Source organism: Crotalus tigris, unplaced genomic scaffold (assembly GCF_016545835.1).
Source record: "Crotalus tigris isolate CLP2741 ecotype Arizona unplaced genomic scaffold, ASM1654583v1 scf7180000020908.629646, whole genome shotgun sequence".
Lineage (NCBI taxonomy): Eukaryota > Metazoa > Chordata > Lepidosauria > Squamata > Viperidae > Crotalus > Crotalus tigris.
The window spans coordinates 290,001-309,412 of NW_024098249.1; the positions used below are offsets into that span (position 1 = coordinate 290,001).

Genomic DNA, 19,412 nt, shown 5'->3' on the forward strand with positions numbered 1-19,412 from the left:
CCCACAGGTATAGGGTTTCCTGCCTGAGCAGAGGGTTGGACTAGATGACCTCCAAGCTCCCTTCCAACATTATTATTATTATTATTGCCTAGATGGTTTTAACAACTCTCAGTATTAATGACAGACTGATTGAAAACAGTAGAGATAGTCCTTGAGATAATAATAATAATAATAATAATAATAATAATAATAATAATAATAATAATGGAAGGGACCTTGGAGGTCTTCTAGTCCAACCCCCTGCTCAGGCAGGAAACCCTACACCAGGGGGTAGGACTAGATGACCTCCAAGGTCCCTTCCAACTTTACTACTATTATTATTATTATTATTATTATTATTATTATTATTATTATTATTATTATTATTATTATTATTTCAGACAAACCAGTTACAACCGTTCATTTAGTGACCATTCAAAGTAACAACGGCACTTGAAAAAGTGACTTAATGACTATTTTTCACACACTTACGAGAATTGCAGCCTCCCCAGGGTCACGTGATCAAAATTCAGACTCTGGGCAACTGGCATGTACTTATGACAGTTGTAGGGTCCCTGGGGTCACGTGCTCCCCTTTTGTGACCATCTGTCAAGCAAAGTCAATGGGGGGGAAGCCAGATTCATTCTTCTTTATCATCATCATCATCACCATCATCATTATAATTATTATTGGCTCAGAAAAGTTTGGAAACCGCTTCTGGGCTTTGTGCTTGAGGTGGGGGGGGGGAAATGAAACTTTTACTCTGGTTTTTTTCTGATTAGATAGGGGTTGGGTTTTTTTTGTTGTTATAGAAATGATATGTTTTGATATATATCTGTCAGCGTTCAGCCAGACTGGATTTTTTTATATTTCAATGACCGTGCGAATGATATATTTGCTATTTTTTTATCCTTTTTCTTTGTACACAGTTTTTAATTGTTATTATTAGTGTCTGGTGGTTGCCACCTTTGGTTGTTCTTCTTTTCTTTATTTTGTGTTTTAATTTTTTTTTAGGAGGGGGAATTAAAAAAAATTAAAAAGAAGTGGCTACTGTACAATATACTGTTAGGCAAAAGTAGAGTTGAGATTGTATGTTATGATCTTATTTTACGGGGAAGGAAGGAAGGAAGGGAGGGAGGGAGGAAGGAAGGAAGGAAGGAAGGAAGGAAGGAAGGAAGGACGGAAGGAGTGGCATTTGTGCATGCACACATTCATACATTCACGTACCCACGCAAATGTCTTGTCCACATCCTTATCTAGCATGGCTTGTCGGCAGACCATTCCTCTACTTCCATATCCCTTCAGCTTTCTTCGTAAGCCTTTTGTGTTCACAAATTCTCACTTTATTTATCTATTTGATTGAGGGATGGATTTCTAATAGCCACAGGCAAACCACTCTGTGTAGCTCACAGTTCAGGAAAAAAACAAAAAGCAAAATAAGAGTGTAAAAAAGCTCAAATGCGGCCACCCTGTGGCTTCACAAGATCTTTAGGAAAAAAAGGGACGTTGGGCACTTTTTTGCGAGGACAGCAAAAAGACCCATCCGTTCTTCAGATCTGGGGAGGCAGGAAACTCCTTCCTAGCCTTCCCCCCCCCCCCAGTTCCATTGCAGCTGCTCTGCATGGACTCTGGTGGGCAGAGGCAGGAAAGAGAGTCTGGGGGGGCCGGCCGGCCAGGAAGAGGAAATGTCTGTGGCACCATGTGCATCCGGAACAGTGTCCAGCACATCACTTTGCAAGCTTGCAGGTCCTGGGGGAGGGGGGGGAGAGAAGGATCCCTCCCTCAATAACCTTTTGCCATAGACGGTGGTCCTTCCTGGCCCTGCACATCCTGGGGCATGGCGGATTTGACGCACGCCATGTTCCCACAGGAGCCTCCTCTTCCCCACACCTCTGTGGGCACCCTTTTCGCCACAGGCACGGATGCCGGGACCCATCGTTCTCGGAAGCTCCCTTTGCACAAGAGCAGAGTTGAAATCCACTTTCTGTTCGCATCAAGGGTTTGTGCAGGAGAAGCTCCCGGGGATCGCGCCTCGTGCGCAGTTATGGCTATGAAAAAAGACTTGAGGCATGTGGGTTTCTCTGTTCCAATATCTGGGGGGCTGCCCCAAAGAAGAGGGAGTCAAGCTATTTTTCCCAAAGCAACTGAAAGGCAGGACAAGAAGCAACGGATGGAAACTAATCAAGGAGAGAAGCAACCTGGAACTAAGGAGAAACTTCCTGACAGTGAGAACAATTAACCAGTGGAACCACCTGCCTCCAGAAGTTGTGAATGCTCCAACACTGGAAGTTTTTAAGAAGAGGCTGGACAGCCATTTGTCCGAAATGGTTTAGGGCAGTGGTTCTCAACCTGTGGGTCGGGACCCCATTTGGGGTCGAACGACCATTTCACGGGGGTCGCCAAACAACGCAGTCCGCCATTTTTTCCCCTTTTCCTTAGCTGTGCTCCTCCCTTTTATTCTATTGGCTTTTGAAAGCCAATAGAATAGACTTTCTTGAATAGAGTCTAATTCTATTGGCGTTCAAAAGCCAATAGGAATTGTCTAGGCTGTCTCTGCCCTGCTGAGCCCGTCAAAAGTCCCATTCTGCAAAGGGTGCTGCACCAGTTGAGTAGTCCTCGACTTACGACTGGTTGAGTAGTCCTCGACTTACGACCGGTTGGGGGTCGTAGCATTAAAAAGGTTGAGAACCACTGGTATAGGGTTTCCTGCCTCAACAGGGGGTTGGATTAGATGACCTCTACGGTTCCTTCCAACTTTATTACTACTACTACTACTACTACTACTACTACTACTACTACTACTACTACTATTACTATTATGATGATGATGATGATGATGATGATGAAGCAAAGGATGGAAACTCATCAAAGAGAGAAGCAACCTGGAACAAAAAAAGAGAAATTTTCTGGACTGGGAGAAGAATTAACCAGTGGAGCAGAAGTTGCCTCCAGAAATTGTGGGTGCTCCATCACTGGAGGTTTTTAAGAAGAGACTGGACGGCCATTTGACCAGGAATGGCATAGGCGTCTCCTGCTTGAGCAGGGGGTTGGACTAGATGACCTCTAAGATCCCTTCCAAATCTGTTACTCTGTTAAAAAGGGAAGAGGGCTGCTATGTTCTTATCCTGAACGTCGCCAGAGGGAAAAGGGGAGATGGGTGCTCGGCAGATCGTCTTTTCTGCAGCATTTGGGAATATTGATTGATTGATTGGTGCTTTCAATTGCAATCGAATGAATCGTAATTTCATCAGGGCAGGAATTTTCGTTTTCTCTCCTGATAATTATACAAGAAGAAACAGAGGGCAGCTATGTGGATGCTACACCAGTGTTTGTCAAATGTGGTAAATTTAAGATGCATGGACTTCAGGCTCCCAGAATTCCCCCAGCTAGCAAATGTGGACTTCAACTCCCAGAATTCCCCCGGCCAACAAATGTGGACTTCAACTCCCAAAATTCCCTCAGCCAACAAATGTGGACTTCAACTCCCAGAATTCCCTCGCCCACCAAATATGGACTTCAACTCCCAGAATTCCACCTGCCAGTAAATGTGGACTTCAACTCCCAGAATTCCCCCCAGCCAGCAAATGTGGACCAACTCCCAGAAGTCCCCCAGTCAACAAAAGTGGACTTCAAATCCCAGAAGTCCCACGACCAACAAATGTGGACTTCAACTCCCAGAATTCCCCCGGCCAACAAAAGTGGACTTCAACTCCCAGAATTACCCCAGCCAATAAAAGTGGACTTCAAATCCCAGAATTCCCTCCGCTAACAAATGTGGACTTCAACTCCCAGAATTCCTACGACCAACAAAAGTGGACTTCAACTCCCAGAATTACCCCAGCCAATAAAAGTGGACTTCAAATCCCAGAATTCCCTCAGCTAACAAAAGTGGACTTCAACTCCCAGAATTCCCCCAACCAACAAAAGTGGACTTCAAATCCCAGAATTCCCTCCGCTAACAAATGTGGACTTCAACTCCCAGAATTCCCACGACCAACAAAAATGGACTTCAACTCCCAGAATTCCCTCAGCCAACAAAAGTGGACTTCAACTCCCAGAATTCCCCCAGCCAACAAAAGTGGACTTCAAATCCCAGAATTCCCTCGGCTAACAAATGTGGACTTCAACTCCCAGAATTCCCACAACCAAAAAATGTGGACTTCAACTCCCAAAATTCCCCCTGCCAGCAAATGTGGACTTCAACTCCCAGAATTGGTGCTTTTTCTGACAGAGTTGATCCTATGGGAATTGGGCAGAAACTCATCCTGGCTCCTGTTCCCACATTCTGGAAACCCTGGAGGGTGCAAATCCCTCTATTTTTAGCTCTCCTCCGGCCAGCAGGTAAAGGCATATTTATTTCGCTTGCAATTCAACTGAAAATGAAATCATTTCTATTGCAGCTTCTAAACGGACTGTTTTAAGCGGTTTTGACTAGACACAGATAATGATCGAATCTGCAGGATTAACTCATTTCCTAAGGGCAGCCGAGTTCACCAAAGCATAAATTATCCATATGTTGTGTCCACCTAACACTCCAAAACACAAAACAAAATGAAAGCCCTGACTGAAGTTAAAGCAACACAACTGTCAGGTTTCAAACTGACCTGAATTAAGTGGGTTTACAACACGGGTCTTCAACCTTGGCCCCTTTAAGACTTGTGGACGTCAACTCCCAGAATTCCTCAGCCAGCCCCTCAACCTTGGCTACTTTAAGACTTGTGGACTTCAACTCCCAGAATTCCTCAGCCAGCCCCCTCAATCTTGGCCCCTTTAAGACTTGTGGACTTCAACTCCCAGAATTCCTCAGCCAGCTCCTCAACCTTGGCTACTTTAAGACTTGTGGACTTCAACTCCCAGAATTCCTCAGCCAGCCCCTCAACCTTGGCTACTTTTTAAAGATTTGTGGACTTCAACTCCCAGAATTCCTCAGCCAGCCCCTCAACCTTGGCCCCTTTAACACTTGTGGACTTCAACTCCCAGAATTCCTCAGCCAGCCCCTCAACCTTGGCCCCTTTAAGACTTGTGGACTTCAACTCCCAGAATTCCTCAGTCAGCCCCTCAACCTTGGCTACTTTAAGACTTGTGGACTTCAACTCCCAGAATTCCTCAGCCAGCCCCTCAACCTTGAATTCCTCAGCCAGCCCTTCAACCTTGGCCCCTTTAAGACTTGTGGACTTCAACTCCCAGAATTCCTCAGCAGCACTTGGCACTTTAAGACTTGTGGACTTCAACTCCCAGAATTCCTCAGCCAGCCCCTCAACCTTGGCTACTTTAAGACTTCAACTCCCAGAATTCCTCAGCCAGGAAGTTGTGGACTTCAACTCCCAGAATTCCTCAGTCAGCCCCTCAACCTTGGCTACTTTAAGACTTGTGGACTTCAACTCCCAGAATTCCTCAGCCAGCCCTGAGGGCTGGCTGAGGAATTCTGGGAGTTGAAGTCCACAAGTCTTGAAGTGGCCAAGGTTGAAGACCCTCGTTCACGACATCTTTTCTCTCTTTTTAAGAGTTATTTCAATCCAGCAGATAAAAAGTGTGGGCATACCAGTCATCCTTCCCCACCAAGGAGCCTGGGACTACATCTCCCAGAATCCCCGGCTTGGAGAGGCGAGCCTCTGCGGTAGAATGGCTCTGGAGAATGAGTCCTTGACTTATGACCCAAATTTCTGTTGTTAAGCGAGACAGCTGTTAAGTGAGTCTTGCTCCTTTTTACGACCTTTCTTCCCACGGTTGTTAAGTGAATCACTGCAGTTGTAAAGTGACTCAAGTAGTTGTTAAGTGAATCCAGCTTCCCCCATTGACTTTGTTTGTCAAAAGGTCGCAAAAGGGATCCCACCTGACCCCTCAGGACGTTGTGACCGTCAAAAATATGAATCCGTTGCCAAGCATTTGAATGCTGCAATGGTTGTAAGTGTGAAAACGGTCATAAATTACTTTTTTCAGTGCCGTAGTAACTCTGAACGGTCACTAAGCGAGTGTTGTAAATCAAGAAGTAGCTGTAGGGGCATCTGATTTGCCCAAATCAATTCCCAGAGATGCTTCTCAGTTTGTCAGGGAGAAGCACAGGCTCCACAACTCAACACAGGCTTCACAACCAGCACAGGCCTCACAACTCGGCACAGGTGTCACAATTCTGCACTGGCTTCACAACTCTGCACAGGCTTCACAACTCAATACAGGCCTCACAACTCAGCACAGGCTCCACAACTCTACAGGCCTGACAACTCGGCACAGGCTTCACAATTCAACACAGGCTTCACAACTCGGCACAGGCTTCACAACTCAATACAGGCTTCACAACTTGGCACAGGTTTCATAACTCGGCACAGGCTTCTCAGCTCAACACAGGCTTCACAACTCAGCACAGGCTTCACAACTCGCTGCTGCCAAACCATGGCTGTTTATTTATTTAGCCACAAACACAGTCATCCTTTGTGTGACACATAGTGAGGCCTGGCGCCCGGCAGGGCCGGATCCGTGGGCCGGGAGGAAGCGGGCAAGATAATGAAACCAGGGCGTGTTTTGCCTTTCGGCACCCCTTCACTTTCACCAGCCCTTAGGAGGAATTCTGAGCGTGGAGTCACCTGGTGGCATCCTTTTCCGACCCACAACTTGGATCCCCAAACCTAGAAGATATTCATAGGGGGGGAGGGGGGACTTGGATTTGTGTGGGACAATCTGCAAAAAGTCAAAAGTGTTTTTGTCCCTGGGGAAAGCCGGACAATTTATTCAACTTGAAAACGGAGTTGAACAAACGTAAAGAAGAAGCAGGAATGTAACTTCCACTCTCTGGTATCACAACAAGAGCATCAAAGTATTCCAATATCTCAGGGGCTGCCCCAAAGAAGAGGGAGTCAAGCTATTCTCCAAAGCGCCTGAAGGCAGGACAAGAAGCAACGGATGGAAACTCATCAAGGAGAGAAACAACCTGGAATTAAGGAGAAACTTCCTAAACTTCCTAACAGTGAGGACAATTAACCAGTGGAACAGCTTGCCACCAGAAGCTGTGGGTGCTCTCACTGGAGGTTTTCAAGAAGAGAATAGACAGTCATCTGAAATGGTATAGGTTCTCCTATTTGAGCGGTGGGCTGGACTAGAAGACCTCCAAGGTCCCTTCCAGCTCTATTCTATTCTAAAGCTCTGAGATGGCTAAATGCAAACTTTTTGCCTCTGAGCTGAGCTTTTTTCTTTTCTCGGCCATGATTGTGTTGAAGTCCACATGCCTTAAAAATGTCAAGTTTGGGAAACACTGCCTTAAATAGGAGCCAGCCGTGTGCTGCAGCTGCCAAAAAAGCAGAATAGAATAGAATAGAATAGGATGGGATGGGATGGGATGGGATGGGATAGAACAGAACAGAATAGAACAGAACAGAATAGAACATAATTATGGGATAGAATAGAATAGAATAGAATAGAATGGAATGGAATGGAGTGGAATGGAATGGAGTGGAGTAGAACAGAACAGAGTAGAATAGAATAGAGCTGGAAGGGACCTTGGAGGTCTTCTAGTCCAACCCCCTGCTCCAGCAGGAAACCTTACACCATTGCAGACAACTGGCTGTCCAGTCTCTTCTTAAAAACTTCCAGTGTTGGGGCATTTGCAACTTCCGGAGGCAGGTTGTTCCACTGGTTAATTGTTCTAACTGCCAGGAAGTTTCTCCTTAGTTCTAGGTTGCTTCTCTCCTTGATGAGTTTCCATCCGTTGCTTCTTCTCCTGCCTTCAGGTGCTTTGGAGAATAGCTTGACTCCCTCTTCTTTGGGGCAGCCCTGAGATACTGGAAGACTGCTATCCTGTCCCCCCTTGTCCTTCTCTTCGTTAAACTAGACATACCCAATTCCAGCAACCGTTCCTTATATGCTTTAGCCTCCAGTCCCCTAATCCTCTTCTCTGTACTCTTTCTAGAGTCTCAACATCTTTTTTAACAGCGTCCCAGAGGAATAGAAATTGGCAAGACGACAGATATGTCTGTAACAATCCATTCATTTCTTGCAACTGCTTCCGGTCATCTTGTGTCCACCTTCCTTTGGAAGCAGAGAGGTGATGATGACAGCTTCACAGTAATTGTGATCCCAGAACAATGGTCCCAGAATGTTAGCTTAAGGGCCCAGCAGGTTTATGAGGGGTCCTTGGGGCTCTCTGAGCTTGGTGCTTTTCTTGCAGAGATTGTATGACCCAACTAGGTTACATCACCAGTGCTAGAAGGGAGGGGGGTTTGTGGAAGGGGGAAGGATGAGGAGGAGAAGGAAGAGGAGGAGGAGGAGGAGGAGGAGGAGAAGGAGTATGGGGTCCTTGGTGCTCTCTGAGCTGGGTGGTTTTCTTGCAGAGTTTTATGACCCAACTAGGTTACATCATCAGTGCTAGAAGGGAGTGGGGTTTGTGGAGGGGGGGAAAGGAGGAGGAGGAGGAGGAGGAGGAGGAGGAGGAGGAGTATGGGGTCCTTGGTGCTCTCTGAACTGGGTGGTTTTCTTGCAGAGATTTTATGACCCAACTAGGTTACATCATCAGTGCTAGAAGGGAGTGGGGTTTGTGGAGGGGGGGAAAGGAGGAGGAGGAGGAGGAGGAGGAGGAGGAGGAGCTGGACTAGAAGATCTCCAGGTCCCCTCCAACTCTCTTATTCTGAAACATATTAAGGACAGATCCCACCGAGAACTAAGGAGAAATTTCCTGACAGTGAGAACAGTTAACCCGTGGAACCACTTGCTTCTAGAAGTTGTGGGTGCTCCATCACTGGAAGTTTTTAAGAAGAGACTGGACTATCATTTGTCTGGAATTGTACAGGATCTCGTGCTTGAGCGCGGGGGGCTGGACTAGAAGACCTTCACAGTCCCTTCCAATAGTTATTCTATTAGACTCAGAAGTCCCTGCTTATTCGATTGACTACATATTATTTACAGCTCCTCAAGGCCATTTTAGATCTCCCTGTATCCTGAGGAAAGCAAGTTAAAAACCCAAATTATTGGGGTGTCTTCCCCCACGGCCTTCTCTTTCGCTCCAGATGAAAGAGGCAGCTGAAGTTTGAGCTACAGCATCAGCGCTGCACCACAAGGACCCCAGGGCTCAGAGTGCCCCCTCCCCAGAAACACACCTGAAGGAAATAAAAGTTATTCTTTTAATAATTGTAGAAATGTAATGCCATTATATGAAACTGTCTCTTTAGTACAAATGTAACACTGTAACACAAACGTAACAATGCAATGCCAATATATGACCGAATGTTTACTATTTCCTGCCTAAAAAAATCCTCCGGACACAGGAACTTACACTTTGAGTAGAAATCCTACTATGGAAGAGGGGGATTTTGACCCAAGGTGAGAATTACAAATAAACAAGATAACAGCAGATGGACGGAAGAGGTCAGGTTAACAAAGTACAACTTCGGAGTACATCTATAAAGATGAAAGAGCTGCTTAGATGTGACATGCATTGTAGGGGTATAAAATGCAGATCTTGAAACCATCCCAGTGTGCTAATGGAAGGGAAGGATCCATGGGGTCGCGTTTGCAAACGCTCCTCTATTCTATTCTTTCTGTTTTCTCTTTTATTCTGTTTCTGTTATTCTCCAATAAACCTTTGTTTTGTTAACCAGATTTGTCTTCGTATTGTGAGTATCAAAATTTGGGTTTTTTACATCTCACACACCCCTCTGCCTCCCTCTGCCTCTCAGCCACTGTCTGATGGTCAAGGAAACCCCAGATGTAATTCAACAGGCAGCACCATGCAGATGACTTAAACCAGGGGTCTTCCAGCTTGGCCCTTTGATGACTTGGGGACTTCAACGCCCAGAATTCCTCAGCCAGGCACACATTCTGGGAGTGGAAGTCCACAAGTCATCAAAGGGCCAAGTTGGAAGACCGCTGACCTAAAGCCAAGAGCTGAAGGAGGCCACAGAAGGGAGAGGAGGAGAAGGAATCCCACCCTTTGGACCTTGAATGGTGGAATCCGCCCTGGTAGGCCAGGAGGAAATCTTCTGGAGAAGAATGGCAGGAAGTGAGAGAGACCCAGGTCTTCTCCTTCTCCTTCTGAGGAAGACCGGGCCAGATGGGTGGAAACTGCCCTTCCTGGTCCTGGGAATTCCAGAATGTGGCATCCCAACAGCTCCAGCTGAGGAGGCTTCCCTGGCTTGGCCCCGTCCATCCTTTGGGTTGGTTCTCCTGCTTGCAACCAGCCCCGAAGCCCAGACACTCACCATCGCCTTCCACTTTCTCGGGGCTTCGGCTCCAGACGATCTGACGGCTCTTCAGCCGGACTTGGAAGCTCCTGCGTTCCGGCCGCTGTGACTTCTTCTGGTAGAATAAGGTCAAGACGGTGCCCACCTCCAAGCAGCTGAGGACCTGGGCCAGGTCTGCCCCGTTGGCGGCCTCCATCCGGGAGGGGTCTTCCGGGAAGCCATTGGTGGTGCTGTTCAGCCTGGAGAGGGACATCTTTCAGCACATGGCCCGGCGGGGTGGTGGGGTCCTGGCGCCGGGGGGGGGGTCTCCTCCGAGGTGGCTTCAGAGGGTGAGGGTGGTGCCCTTCAGTGCCCTGGAGGAGAATTTTGGAAGGTTGGTCATCTTACATATGAAAGGGAGAAAGAGAGAGAAAGAGAGAGAGAAAGAGGGAGGGAGAGACGAGATAGGGAAGGAAGGGGGGAGGGAGGAAGGAAGGAAGGAGGGAGAGAGGGAGGGAGACACAAAGAGGGGGAGGATAGGAAGACTCGGCAGGAGGGATGAGATAGAAAAAGAGGAAAGGAAAAGGAGGGAAGAGAGAGAGAGAAGAAAGGAAGAGAGGGAGGGAGGGAGGAAAAGAGAGAGAAAGAGAAGGAGGAGAAAAAGGGAAGGCAGGAAGGTGTGGTAAGGAAGGAAGAGAAGGAGGGAAGAGAGAGAGAAAAGGAAAGATGCAAGGAGAGGAACCAGGAGAAAGAGAAAGAGAAGGGAGGAAGGCAAGGAAAGTGGAGAGAGAGAGAGAGAGAAAAAGAGAAGGAAAGGAGAAGAAAAAGAAAGGTAGGAAAGGAAGGTACGGTAAGGAAGGAGGAGAGAAAAAGAGACAGGGAAAGGAGGAAGGAAAGGAAGCAGGAGAGAGAGAAGGAAGAAGGAAAGAAAGAAAGAAAGAAAGAAAGAAAAGGAAGGGAGAGAAAGGGAAGGAAGGAAAGGAAGGAGGAGAGAGAGAGAGAGAGAGAAGAAAGGAATGGAGGGAGGGAGGGAGGGAGGAAAAGAGATAGAAAGAGAAGGAAGAGAAAAAGGGAAGGCAGGAAGGTGTGGTAAGGAAGGAAGAGAAGGAGGGAAGAGAGAGAGAAAAGAAAGGATGGAAGGAAAGGAACCAGAAGAAAGAGAAAGAGAAGGGAGGAAGGCAAGGAAAGTGGAGAGAGAGAGGAGAAAAAAAAGAGAAGGAAAGGAGAAGAAAAAGAAAGGTAGGAAAGGAAGGTACGGTAAGGAAGGAGGAGAGAAAAAGAGACAGGGAAAGGAGGAAGGAAAGGAAGCAGGAGAGAGAGAAGGAAGGAAGGAAAGAAAGAAAGAAAGAAAGAAGAGAAAGGGAGAGAAAGGAAAGGAAGGAAAGGAAGGAGGAGAGAGAGAGAAAGAAGGAAAGAAAGAAAAGAAAGAAAAGGGAGAGAAAGGGAGAGAAAGGGAAGGAAGGAAAGGAAGGAGGAGAGAGAGAGAAAGAAGGAAAGAAAGAAAGAAAGAAAGAAAAAAAGAGAAAAGGAAGGGAAAGAAAGGGAAGGAAGGAAAGGAAGCAAGAGAGAGAGAAGGAAGAAGAAAAGAAAGAAAAGAAAGAGAAGGGAGGGAAAGGAAAAGAAGGAAAGGAAGGAGGAGAGAGAGAGAGAAAAGAAAGGAAGGAAGGAAGGAAGGAAGGAAGGAAGGAAGGAAGGAAGGAAGGAAGGAAGGGAGGGAAAGAGAGCCGGGCGATACGCACCTCCTCGATCCTTCACGGGAGCATCTCTCCCCTCCGGGAGGGGGGTCGTGGGGGGGGGAAGCAACCGGCTCCCTGCTGGGCCCGTGGGGAGGGGGCGCCGGAGGGGGGCCAGCCAGGCACCGGCTCACATCAGCCCGACCCACCGACCGACCGTCCAGCGGCTGCCTTAGCGGGGGCGGGCGGGGGTCTCGGCGGCGGCGGCGGAGGCTCCGTCTCTCCGGGCAGCGGCGGCGGCTGCAATGGACGCGCGGAGGAAACGCCGCGGCGCCCGGCCGGAAAGACTCGGGAGGAAGGGAGGAATTTGGGGAAGGGAGGAGCGGAGGAGGAGGAGGAGGAGGAGGAGAGAAAAGCGGGGAGGGGGGAGGGCAGCGGCGGAGGGCGACCCCTGGAGGAGGCCGGAGAGCCTGCAGCCGCCCGGCCAGCGGTGCCCAGATGCGCAGGAGAAGCGGGTCACGGCCGGCCTCGGCTTCCCCGGCGCCTGGAGGGGCTAAGAAGGCGCGGGGAGGAGGGGAGGGGTCTTTGCAGCCCTCCCCCCGGGAGTCACGGGGGGGGGGGCGCCCCACCTCTGAGCCTCAGCCCCCCACCTTGCATGAAGGCTGCCAGGGGGTTGGACTAGATGACCTCCAGGGTCCCTTCCAACATCATCATCATCATCATCATTATTATTATTATTATGGATCATTGCACAGTCAGCCAGATGTTCAGACTGGATTTGGCATTTTGTCTACCTATCGAGTCCTTACCCAGGACCTGGGATAGGCAGATGTGGATGTTTGATGCCATTACAGGTATCGTCGCAGGATGGAAGCAGTTCCTAATAAGGCTGCCTTTTGCAATTGACTAATAGCGAATTTGTCAATGCCAATGGTGTTCAAGTGGTGCTCCAGTTGTTTTGGGATTGCACCCAAGGAGCCTATGACTATTGGTACTACCCTTGCTTGCTTTTGCCACAGTCTTTCTATTTCTATTTGTAGGTCTTTGTATTTTGTTATCTTCTCCAGTTCTTTCTCGTCTATTCTGCTGTCTCCAGGCACTGCCACATCCACTATCCAGACTTTTTTGTCTTTCTTATCGACAATTGTTAAGTCTGGGGTGTTATGTGCAGGTGCTTGTCTGTTTGAATTCTGAAGTCCCAGAGCAGTTTAATTTGATCATTTTCTATGACTTTCTCTATTTTATGATCCCACCAGTTCTTGCTTACAGGCAAATGATATTTTTTGCAGATCTTCCAATGCACCACTGTTGCTACTTTGTCATATTATTATTATTATTATTATTATTATTATTATTATTATTATAAGCCCCCTTCCTCCCAAAAATGGGGGCTTGGAAGATCTCCCCCGCTCTGGAAAAAAATTGCTGGGCTTGAGCGGGGTGCAGTGCAGTGGCACCCCTCTTTTCCCCTTGCAAGGGGTGACCTTTTAGGTTGCCCCCAGCTCAAACCGAGAGTTCCTGGCCAACCCCTCCCTCTCCTTTGGGGCAGCCCCTGAGATACTGGAAGGCTGCTATCATGTCCCCATCCAGCCAGGTCCAGAGCTGCCCGTTGGTCCAGGGATCTCCTTGGGGTCAGCTGTCCCTTGGAGGTCTCCAGAGTCCAAGGTCTTTGGCTTCCATGCTTGACCCAGAAGGTCTGAAGTGCTGCGTCGGCCCCAAGACCATTTCCTGACCAGCCTTGTCCTCCTTCTGCTTCTCCAATGGGCCTCTGGAGAAGCCCACCAGGTAGAGATCAATCAATCGATCAATCAATCAGATTAGAACTGGAAAGGACCTTGGAGGTCTTCTAGTCCAACTCTCTGCTCAAGCAGGAGAAACTGTACCATTTCAGACAAGTGACTGTCCCGTTTCTTATCTTAAAAACTTCCAGTGTTGGAGCATTCACAATTTCTGGTGGCAAGCTGTTCCACTGGTCCTCACTGTCAGGAAATTCCTCCTTAGTTCCAGGTTGCTTCTCTCCTTGATGAGTTTCCGTCCGTTGCTTCTTCTCCTGCCTTCAGGCGCTTTGGAGAATAGCTGGACCTCCTCTTCTGCCTTGTGGCAGCCCCTCAGATACTGGAACGCTGCTATCGTGTACACCTAGTCCTTCTTTTCTCTAGACTGGCCATCCCCAATTCCTGCAACCGTTCTTCGTATGTTTTAGTCTCCAGGCCTTTAATCGTCCTAGATGTTCTTCTCTGCACTTTTTCCAAAGTCTCCTTTTTTGTGATGTGGTGACCAAAATTAGCTGCAGTATTCCAGATGTGGTCTTACTAGGGCAGCGGTTCTCAACCTGTGGATCGGGACCCCATTTGGGGTCGAATGACCATTTCACGGGGGTCGCCAAACAATGCAGTCCGCCATTTTTTCCCCCTTTTCCTTAGCTGTGCTACTCCCTTTTATTCTATTGGCTTTTGAAAGCCAATAGAATAGACTCTCTTGAATAGAGTCTAATTCTATTGGCTTTCCAAAGCCAATAGGAATGGTCCAGGCTGTCTCTGCCCTCCTGAGCCCGCCAAAAGTCCCATTCTGCAAACGGTGCTGCACCAGTTGAGTAGTCCTCGACTTACGACCGATTGAGTAATTCTCGACTTACGACCGGTTGGGGGGGTCGCGGCATTAAAAAGGTTGAGAACCACTGTACTAGGGTTTTATAAAGCGGTACTAATACTTCACATGATCTTAATTCTGTGCCTCTGTTTATACAACCCAGGATTGTGTTAGCGTTTTTGGCTGCTGCTGCACACAGCTGGCTCGTGTTTAAGGGATCGTTCATTAGGACTCCAAGGTCCATCTCACAAAAAACTGTTTTTAAGCCAGGTCTCGCCCAATCTGTACTCTACCTTTGGTTTTTCCCACCCAGGTGTAAAATCTTCCTTTTCTCCACATTAAATATCATTTTGTTAGACAGGGCCCATGGTTCAAGTCTGTCAAGATCTTTTTGGACCTTGAGCTTATCTTCTGGGGTGGTGGCTACTCCTGCCAGATTAGTGTTGTCTGCATGACCAAATGATCAGATCTACATCCAACTTCTGGCCTCATGTGCATCTGACGTGATGGACAGAACCTGCCCCGTCCTTTCATAAAGGATCTAGCTTGGGACCCTGTGAATTGGTCTACTCTACACCCAGTGCAAAGCCATCATGTAGTTATAAATCACACTTGCTACACAAGCCATAACATTGTGACCCTGGGAATATTTTGACAGCCGGAGACCTCCACGAACTCTTCGGGTAGTTGAAGGCTACAAGGATTGAGTGGATAGTGCAAAGTGCCTTCAGGTGGAGGAAAGATTGGAGCCTTATCTTATAAAGCTCTTTAAGTTTCCCCAACACAAGCAGCCAGGAACAAGGTCCAAGTAAACAGCAAGGTGGAAGGGCAGAAGTGTTAGGAAATGGAATAGAATAGAGCTGGAAGGGACCTTGGAGGTCTTCTAGTCCAGCCCCCTGCTCAAGCAGGAGAATCTACACCATCTCAGACAGGTGAATGTCTAGTCTCTTCTTAAAAACCTCCAATGATGGAGCGCCCACGATTTCTAGTGGCAGGCTGTTCCACTGGTTGATTGTCCTCACTGTCAGGAAGTTTCTCCTTAATTCCAGGTTGCTTCTCTCTTTGATCAGCTTCCATCCCTTATTTTTCGTCCTTCCATCTGGTCCTTTGGAGAATAATTGGACACCCCCCTCTTCCTTGTGGCAGCCCCTCAAATACTGGAACGCTGCTATCCTGTCTCCCCTATTTCTTGGTTTCTTTAGACCAGCCAAACCCAAGTCCCACAGCCGTTCTTCGTATGTTTTAGCCTCCAGGCCTTGGATCATCTTAGTTGCTCTTCTCTGAATTTTCTCCAAACTCTCAACATCTTTTTTGTGATACGGTGACCAAAATTGGCTGCCGTATTCCAGGTGTGGCCTCACTAGGGTTTTATAAAGCGGTAATAATACTTCACGTGATCTTGATTCTATATGAAATGTCTGCAAGCCCCTGAGATATTGGAAGACTGCTATCATGTCACCCCTCGTCCTTCTCTTCAAGTTGAAGTCCACCAGTCATAAACCGGCCTAAGCTTAGGCCAGAGGTAGGCAACCTTGGCTCTTTTATGACTCGTGGACTTCAACTCCCAGAATTCCTGAGCCAGCCACGCTGAGGGGAAAGGAAGAGGTTTCCAAGCTGAGCCATGCTGGCTCAGGGATTCTGGGAGTTGAAGTCCAGAGTCATGAAGGGGCCAAAGTTTCCCTCATGCTGGCTCAGGAATTCTGGGAGTTGAAGTCCGCGAGTCATAAAAGAGCCAAGGTTGTCTACCCCTGGCCTAGGAGGCTCACCACTTAGAGCAGGAGGACTTAGGCCAGGGGTAGGCAACCTTGACTCTTTTATGACTGGTGGACTTCAACTCCCAGAATTCCTGAGCCAGCCAAGCTGAGGGGAAAGGGAGAGGTTTCCAAGCTGAGCCATGCTGGCTCAGGAATTCTGGGAGTTGAAGTCCACGAGTCATAAAAGAGTCAAGGTAGACTACCCCTGGCCTAGCACAAGGGTGTCCAGCCTTCAAGACTGGTGGACTTCAACTCCCAGAATTCCTGAGCCAGCATAACTCAGCTTGGAAACCTCTCCCTGTCCCCTCAGCATGGCTGGCTCAGGAATTCTGGGAGTTGAAGTCCACGAGTCACAAAAGAGACAAGGTTGCCTACCCCTGGCCTAAGTCCTCCTGTTCTAAGCGGTGAGCCTCTGAGACCAGGCGTGGGCAACCTGGGCTCTTTTATGACTCGTGGACTTCAACTCCCAGAATTCCTGAGCCAGCATGGGGGAACTATGGCTCCTTCATGACTCATGGACTAACTCCCAGAATTCCTCAGCCAGCATGGGGGAATTATGGCCCCCTCATGACTCATGGATTTCAATTCCCAGAATTCCTGAGCCAGCATAGCTCAGCTTGGAAACCTCTCCCTGTCCCCTCAGCATGGCTGGCTCAGGAATTCTGGGAATTGGTCCACGAGTCATAAAAGAGCCAAGGTTGCCTACTCCTGTTCTAAATGAATGAACAAACGAACATTTGGTTTATGAGAAGGTATCTTGGTCCTGCTTCCCCGATTACAACCCAGTTCCACCTGCTTTGGGTCTCGTTGCTGGGGCAGCCACAGCAATGGTGAGGTTGCCATGGCGCTTTAGGATTCCAGATCTTTGGAAAGCTCACCGTTCTCATCTCCTTCGCCAACTGATGTAGACCAGGACAGCTGTGGTCTTGCTTTCTCCAGGTGGGAATCTTCTCCAAAGGTGGGAAAGAAGGAAGGCTGGTGAGAGCAAGCCCAGTTTTGATGGTGCCCCCCTTTCTGGAGAAGCTGTTGCTAGAAAAGCTGATCGGGGACTTGAGGCCAAAACAAATAATGGTTGTAGGAATTGGGTACGTCTACTTTAATGAGGAGAAGGACTGGGGGTGGCATGAGAGCAGTCTTCCAATATCTCAGGGGTTGCCCCAAAGAAGAGGGAGTCAAGCTATTCTCCAAAGCAAGAAGCAACAGATGGATAGATAAAACAATTAATGAGTGGAACGACTTGCCTCCAGAAGTTGTGGGTGCTCCAACACTGGAGGTTTTTAAGAAGAGACTGGACAGCCATTTGTCTGAGATGGTATAGGGCTTCCTGCCTGAGCAGGGGGTTGGATTAGATGACCTCCCAGATCCCCTCAGACTCTGTTATTCAGTTTCATGTGCTCAGTATAGTTGAGTAGAGGAAGGATGGAGTAAAGGGAAGGATGAAAGACTGCAAGGAAAGAGTAAGAGACTCATGCTATTTATCTTGTCCACTTTATACAGATGTCTAGCTCAGGGGTAGGCAACCTCGGCTCTTTTATGACTGGTGGACTTCAACTCCCAGAATTCCTCAGCCAGCATGGGAGAAACTTTGGCTCCTTCATCACTTGTGGACTTCAACCCCCAGAATTCAGAGCCAGCACGGGAACCAGGGCCTTTTATGACTCGTGGACTTCAACTCCCAGAATTCCTGAGCCAGCATGGCTCAGCTTGGAAACCTCTCCCTTTCCCCTCAGCAGGGCTGGCTCAGGAATTCTGGGAGTTGAAGTCCACGAGTCATAAAAGAGCCGAGGTTGGCTACCCTTGACCTAAACGATACCTATGCAGAAACCTATTCTGAGATTTGTTTTTTAAATCCTGGTCTAAGATTTGACTTGATTTTAAGTGAGAAGACTAAAATAAAACGAGTAACTTTAATGTTTTTAGGAATTAATTTTGGCATCCATCACTGCAATTAGAGTGATGTCGATCTGAGGGAATTATATTGCTATTTCCTGGTCTAAACAGGTAGTCCTAGACCAGGGTTAGGCAACCTTGGCTCTTTTGTGACTCGTGGACTTCAACTCCCAGAATTCCTGAGCCAGCATGGCTCAGCTCGTAAACCTCTCCCTTTCCCCTCAGCATGGCTGGCTCAGGAATTCTGGGAGTTGAAGTCCACCAGTCATAAAAGAGCCCAGGTTGCCTACCCCTGCTCTAGGTAAATACAGACAGAACACGATGTTCAGAATAGCTTTCATCATCCGTGTGGTCCACACTGACCTATTCCATTGAAGAAGGTGTTCATCTAGTGGAAGGAGATCCACCAGGCCCAAAAGAAGAAGAGGGGACATTCTTTTTGGCAAAATGTGTCTCTTCCAAATGGGGGTCCTTGCTGAACTCTGAGCGTTGGTTGTTTTTTTGCACATTTCACAAGCCAAACTAGGTAACAGCATCAGTGCTAGAAGAGCGTGCTTCTACCACTCCTTTATAATACTGAAGGTGTTATCTGGTTTGGTAATGAAATGTCTACAAGAAAATAACTAAGCTCAGAGAGCACCAAACAGTCCTCCTCCTCCTCCTCCTCCTCCTCCTCCCACAAACCCCACTCCCTTCTAGCACTGATGTTCTTACCTAGTTGGGTAATGAAATGTCTGCAAGAAAACCACCAAGGTCAGAGGGCACCAAGGACCCACAGTTCTCCTCCTCCTTCTCCTCCTCCTCCTCCTCCTCCTCCTCCTCCTCCTCCTCCTCCTCCTCCCCCTCTCCGCAAACCCGACTCCCTTCTAGCACTGATGATGTTACTTAGTTTGGTAATGAAATGTCTGCAAGAAAACCACCAACCTTAGAGAGCACTAAGAACCCACAATCCTCCTCCTCCTCTTCCTCCTCCCCCTACTCCTCCTCCTCCTCCTCCTCGTCTCCACAAACCCCACTCCCTTCTAGCACTGATGCTATTACATTGTTGGGCAATGAAACGTCTGCAAGAAAACCACCCAGCTCAGAGAGTGCCCGGAACTCCTCATTTCAACCATGTGCTACAAATGTTCTCCATTCTTCCAAACAAGAATGAGTGTCATTTACGTCTTCCTTCCTTCCTTCCTTCCTTCCTTCCTTCCTTCCTTCCTTCCTTCCTTCCTTCCTTCCTTCCTTCCTTCCTTCCTTCTTTTTCTTCTTTATTTTTGCCTAGGTCAACACATTAAATTTGTCGAGAGAGAGAAGATGTTCTTATTGCGCCCGGAAGAAAACGTCTGAGGTCTTCGTGGCGCTGTCGACCTTTCCCTGTCTCATGACCAGCTCCT

At 48.1% G+C, this 19,412-nt stretch overlaps 1 protein-coding gene across 1 annotated transcript in view; it reads right to left on the minus strand.

The window, feature by feature from the left end:
- The window catches only part of LOC120319640 (1-phosphatidylinositol 4,5-bisphosphate phosphodiesterase gamma-1-like), a 94,206-nt gene extending 82,064 nt beyond the window's left edge, over window positions 1-12,142 (minus strand). The window contains exons 1-2 of the mRNA XM_039368717.1: window positions 11,864-12,142; window positions 10,164-10,498 (exon numbers count right to left, since the gene is read on the minus strand). Of these exons, the coding sequence (XP_039224651.1) occupies window positions 10,164-10,398 (235 nt within the window). The 5' untranslated portion in view covers window positions 10,399-10,498; window positions 11,864-12,142. The remainder of the gene's footprint in view (window positions 1-10,163; window positions 10,499-11,863) is intronic.
- Window positions 12,143-19,412: the final 7,270 nt, after the last annotated feature.